Source organism: Miscanthus floridulus, unplaced genomic scaffold (genome assembly GCF_019320115.1).
Source record: "Miscanthus floridulus cultivar M001 unplaced genomic scaffold, ASM1932011v1 fs_61_1_2, whole genome shotgun sequence".
Taxonomy (NCBI): Eukaryota; Viridiplantae; Streptophyta; class Magnoliopsida; order Poales; family Poaceae; genus Miscanthus; species Miscanthus floridulus.
The window spans coordinates 4,381-10,487 of NW_027097022.1; the positions used below are offsets into that span (position 1 = coordinate 4,381).

Sequence of the window (6,107 nt, forward strand, 5' to 3'; positions counted from 1 at the left end):
AGTTTTAGTAATCTTGTTAGTCACATTGCTTAGTTTATGCAGCTAAGTAATTTGCGCTCTCTAATTTGACTTGTGTAGCCTTGTTATTGAGCATTGTTAGTGAGCTTAGGAGCTTTGAGCTTTTGCATCACTAGTTGTGTAGGAGCTCCCCCGATTGCTTGAGTACTAGTGCATAAGTTTGTGTGACCTCGCTCTAGAATTAATTAGGTGAGCTCTAGCTAGCCCGACACGTTTGTTGCTTCTTTAGGATCTTTTTAAGATGCTTGTGAACTTAGATAGAGGGGTGTAGTCTTGGCTAGACTGATAGTTTTAATTTCGCATTTGTTTCAGTTAGTCAGCACGATTAAGTTTTAGAAAGGACTATTCACCCTCTCTAGTCCGCCATCTCGACCCTACACGCATGCACACCTTGGTCACAGGGGCGGACTGCGGACGGGCCCAGGATACACGTCAAATCTTCGACTCATGAATTGTAGAACAACCATGTTCGTCGGTTCACCGTTCATAAGACTTCAAGTCTCCATCAGCTGACACCACTATTCATTGGCATCTGAGTAGTCGGCAGCCTAAACCTAATGAGCATGGAAGTGCGGTGATGTTGATCGCCGAGCATCCTGTTGGTTGTTGCCCCGATGTTGAGCATCAATAGACAAATGGAGGGAGTCGTGCTGAGGGTGCCTGTGAGGATCGGAAGCTGCTAGGGTTTGGGAGGACCAGAGTGTCCTCTGGTCAACCATACTATACACTTGCCATGCTGACTCAGTGCCGGGATCAAAGGTGAGAATTGAGGATCTAGTATGATTTATGCATCTTGTATTGATAGTGTGCTTTTAATGGCAGAGATGCTGTGTCGAATGATGTTTTGGACGTTGGGGGTATGGTCCCTCCATCATCAGTTCAGTACTCCTTCCGTTCTAAATTATAAGTCACTTTGACTTTTTTGGTACATCTATTTTGCTATGTATCTCGATATATTATTATGTCTAGATACATAGTAAAAATAAATGAATAAAAAAAGTCAAAGCGACTTATAGATTGGAACGGAGGAAGTAGAAAGCAATGGCATGTGTTAGATGGAATTTTCCAACCCATAGAAGGGACAAGACATGGAGTACGATCCTGTCATACCCAAATTTAAAGGCAAATCTGGATATAAATTATATGTGTGCCTAGGAATCAATCACACACATATAGAGACAAATTAAAGCAGAATACCAAGCACAGTGCTTTATTACATCATGAGTATTTAATCCATTACATAGATATATCAAAGTCTAGCTAGCAGAAATAAATAAAGATAACTCCATGGCGCCTCTATAGCCAGGGACAGTCGACTGGTTAATCGCAAGACTAGTAATCCTCATAACCATTGCAATCTATTACCCATCTAGGATTTTTATTCAAGTAATGAAAAATAAACAAGCATAAGTACATCTCGTACTCAACAAGAATAACATAGGGTTCATGAGGCTCAAAGAGATAGACACTGTTTAACTGCATTTAGCTTTTATTGAGTCATAATTTTAAACTATTGAGTAGCAACAAGTTTATCACAAACCCATAAACACATGATAAGGTAAATATGAATAATGAATATCATAAATATAATTATCATTAAGGATCATATATTCCATAAGGGTCCAAGGCCGCTCATGACCGTGAGCACGGCTGATATATCAGTTTTACACTCTACAGAGTTTGTACACTTTACCCGTAAGTCGTGTTGCCCATATGCCCGGGGTCATGACTCCCATAACACTTTGAAGGTGAGCAGGCAGGATACACTATGAAGTCTTTCAGAAGTTTGTCTAACTAGTTAGGGCTGCTAGGTTTCCAATTGGCAAGGGAATATAGAGCCCCCTTCTAAATGACATTCCGCGCATGCTATACACATAGGGACAGAGGCCGCACTATACTCAGCTCGTCAAGCCCCTCTTGCGCCCTTTCAGGTAACCACTAGCAAGCTAGAAAAAGGTCTTCATACTAAACTAAATCTAGAGCCATGTAGCTCTCACGGTTATACTGTAAGTCCTGGATGATTGCTTACAGATAAGTCCTTAAGGAAAGGAATCTAGAGCATCACAAAAACTATGCTCTAGCCCCCTTGTTCCTTGTTGCTAAAAAGCATCTTTTAGTGTTTATTGCATATTCCATTAGCGAAGTTACAAGATCATGGTTGTTGTTTGAGCACTAGCATCATATTACCCAATGCACAAACCCATAGGTGACAAGGAATCAAGATATCAATTGGTAGGGAAATTCCTATGGTTATCAAGGTAGACTCATACATATGATTAAAATGATAATTAGTGAATAGGACAACAAGAATGATCCTGTGTTATACTTGCCTTGCTCAAAGTTTTCCTGCTGGTTGTCAAAATATTGATCTTGTTCACCGTCGAATTGCCCACCGTCTATACACGATTCACCAATACAACATCACACAAGCATCCACGGGCAATCATGCATAGCAAACAAGAACAATAATTAGAACAGTACACTAACAGTGAAAAAACAAGTTGAAAAGTTTATAAAATCATTCTACACGTCGCTACGAACACACAGACGTGAGAATCACCGAAATCGGATTTAAAACGTAGAAGACATGATGAAAATATGAACTGGATGGCAGAACCGTAAATAATGCGAGCTAATTACGAATTAAAATAAATCAAAATCTAAATTTAAATCTGCGCCAGGGACGGCGTACATAATTTTGAGAAAACCCAGGGTCTCTTTAACAAAATAGACGGCAAAGGGATATCTTCTAATCTTAGCCGTTGTTCCTGATCTGGACGGCTGAAATTCAATAGAGAGTATAAGAGAGAGAGGGGGCTGGCTGGAGATGACGGTCAGCACGGCGGCCACCATTGCCCGCGGCGAGGACCTCGCCGGCGCTCATCAATACGATGATTCCAAGCGCTGTAGGCCAAAAATAAGATACTGGGAGAGAGATTGGACACCCGCGAGCTCACCTAGGGCTTCAAACCGGTCGGAGACGAGACGCAATTGACGGACAGCTCGGTGAGGCGAACGGCAAGTTCCTGCACAGGTTCGGCGTCGGCGTGTGAGCAAAGAAGAGAGGGAAAAAGAGGGAAACATGGCTCTTTCGCTTCGTCACCTCGACGCGAAGCGTGGTACAGGGCTGAGGGCGGCAACGGAGCTGCGGACGAGTGGATCACCGAGCGGCTGCAGCAGCGAGGATTCGCGGCGGCGGCGGGAAAGCTTCCGGGCACTGCGGCTGTTGCGAAAGGGTCGGGAAAGGGCAGCGGAGTGCGGCACATTTCTTTTATAGCCGGAGATGTTCCAGAGATGGAAGGGAGGGAGATTGAGAAGGATTCGGCGACCTCAAGGAAGGAAAGCGGCAGCTTCCTTTCCGTCACGAGGAAGAAGACGGCTCAATCACTGACGTGTGGGGCCATCTCGTCAGCGTCACAGGGGGCGGAGCCTTGCTGTCAGCTAGCCAGGAGAGGGAGAAAGGGGCCAAAGGGTCACAGCGCTGCTCCTTGGCTGCTGGGCCGGCGGCAAGGAGGTGGCCATGGCTGCACACTAGAGGGCCACGCAGCACAGAGCTGTAGCAAGCCAACAGGCCAAAAGAACAGAGAGAGGCACATTCATTTTCCCTTGGCTATTTCCGAAAACTGAATTTTCCAAAGCATCAAAAGAATTTTGAATAGAGAGAGATGAGAGACAAAAACCACATAGTACAAAATAAATATGCAGCAACATATATGCATCATCATGTGTCTAGACTTATGATGGATTTTAATTCAACGAAAAATATTATTTCCTACATTTGAATGTCCATACAATTGCTCAATTAAATCAATTTAACCTATTTTGAAAGGATGCAAATTTCAGGAGTGGTTTGCATTTTCCAATTTATTCATTTCTTTAGTATAATAATAGATGGATATATATGTAACATTAGTATAAGATATCCTTTATAACTTTGTATATTTGTGAACACACCATATGGATATCATTTACTACTGAATATTTGGCAATCTCACTCTGCCAAATGGGGCGTACCCATTTTTTAACCCAAATTAATGTCAGCCTTTATTTACCACAAACCATTTCCTCATCTGATCGCAAATCGAATCGTGCTGGGTTTCTATAATCCCACATAGAAACATAATCCACCAAGATATAAGATATCGGAGTCGATCTGATCGAATCTGGCGTATTTTGTCCGTCTTCATTCATTTTATTTATTTCACGGACTCGCACTCTTGCATCTCCTTCCATTGGTTGTTGTGACTTCCTCAGAAAGAGAGAGAGAAAGCTATAGAGCTAGAGGGAGAGAGAGACAGACAGGGGGAGAGAGAATGCAGAGGTCTCTCTGGAGACACACCTTCTCGTCCCCTGCCTGTGTCCACGCCATCGAAAGTTCCGACGATGGCTCTCGCCGCTCCACCATGCCATCATCAAACAATGAAGAGCCACGGAAGAAGATGAACAAGAAGGTAATGAAGTTATTTACCCTGCCCTTGAAGCACAGACAGCGCATCCCCCAAGTGTTGAGATCGCTCTTTTGGGGTGCCACTGCCAAGAAGGACTGTCCCAGCCAAAACAAAAAGGATGGGGTCGTCTGTGACCGTGAGCGTGAGGAGAGCGATGCGGATACGTTCGTGTCCGCCAACAGCTCCGAGCTGCGCTCCTTCTCCACGGGCGTCGACGTCGACGACTCCGAACCCCCGTCGTTTCGGCTCATCCCGCCGCCGCCCATCTTCCCAACCGGCAGTATCGAATGTACTCCCCCAGCCTCTCCCATGAAGATCGTCCGAAAGCTTCCATTCGGGTACGTTATTGGTCGTCAGCTGGATACGCCCGCGCCATCACCGCCGCCGTCTGTGACAACGCTGTCAAGAAAAATCAAGACTGCGATGCCATTGATGGCTTGGCTGCACCTGCGGTCGAAGTCACGGATGGTCAAGAAGAAGGTTGGCCGTGTTTTCAAACAAGTATGTCAGCGAGGCAGGCGTGAAGGTGTAGAAGAAACCGATGGCTGCAGCAATGACGATGAAGATGTGTTCTGGAAGAAGGACGTGAAGGGACTTCGCTGTAGGCGGGTGCAGGACGACGACGCTCCATACTGAATGGACGGGGACGTGTGGGTCGAGCGCTTCTATCAACGGTTTTTTTTTCCGTTCACATATAACCCACATGATTTCTAGGGGTGTGCATGAACAATAGAAATTAGGATACAAGGATCTATGAAAAAAACATGCTACATCCTTCTCTGGTATCTATGTTAATTCCTGGTGTTCCAAAACAATTTTATAGAATTTTTCATTCAGTTGTATGTTGTTTCGCAGTTGGCACTACTATTCTCTAACTCGATTTGTCAAATAAACGTATAAAGTGCGATCTTCTGTGCCAGTAGGCTGTTTCTTTCACTTCCAAAAAAACATTCTGGAGAGCATCAAAATTGATTCCAAAGACGGTTTAGAAACATCTCTAAGCAAGCGTTTGTGGAAATAATGTATTTCTAGGTACTGCCATGCAACTAACCCTGGAAACAAATTACTAAGAGAGCAAATGCGGATGTCTTCGTGAACCTGGTAATTGTGCTCAATCCGATTATACGGAGGTTGTCGAAATTATAGGTAACGGAGGCTTCACTGCTAACTCAGCAGTGTACTATGAGTGCGATCTGGTGCGGTTCCAGAATATCTCCATTGAGCACTGTAGCAGGGAAACTAACCAAGCGACTCATGAGCTGGCGAGGCAGGCTATGCACTCAATGACTTATTGTATCTAGGATGATGATCCCCGTATTTTTATTGTGGAGTTTTTATTGAACGATGATCAATAAAGTTCGCCACTCGGTTTGTCAAAAAAAAAACTGGTTTTCACATCTTTAAACTTGTATTTGAACTAATCACTTATCCTATATTTCAGTCACTGGAATTTTAAGATGATTTCAAGCAATACTCTTGTACCACCAACACTAGTATAAGTAAATTGTTAATTTTGTGATTTGTTATTTGTCTTTATGTCATAACATATCAATTTTTTTTCCTTGTCTCACTATAAAAACAATTATAAATTGTTAATTGTCCTTGTGCCAACATAAATCAGATTCTTCTCGAGTTTGTGGT

The 6,107-nt window shown here is 43.6% G+C and overlaps 1 protein-coding gene across 1 annotated transcript; it reads left to right on the plus strand.

Annotated features, from left to right (window-relative positions):
* The first annotated feature begins 4,331 nt into the window (after positions 1 to 4,331).
* Positions 4,332 to 5,102, plus strand: LOC136532432 (uncharacterized). Its single transcript, XM_066525029.1, has one exon. The coding sequence runs from the start codon at positions 4,332 to 4,334 to the stop codon at positions 5,100 to 5,102; it is 771 nt and encodes a 256-aa protein (XP_066381126.1).
* Positions 5,103 to 6,107: the final 1,005 nt, after the last annotated feature.

Excerpts from the sequence above, each read along its gene's own strand:
- LOC136532432 (XM_066525029.1), top strand. The coding sequence starts at position 4,332 with ATGCAGAGGTCTCTCTGGAGACACACCTTCTCGTCCCCTGCCTGTGTC.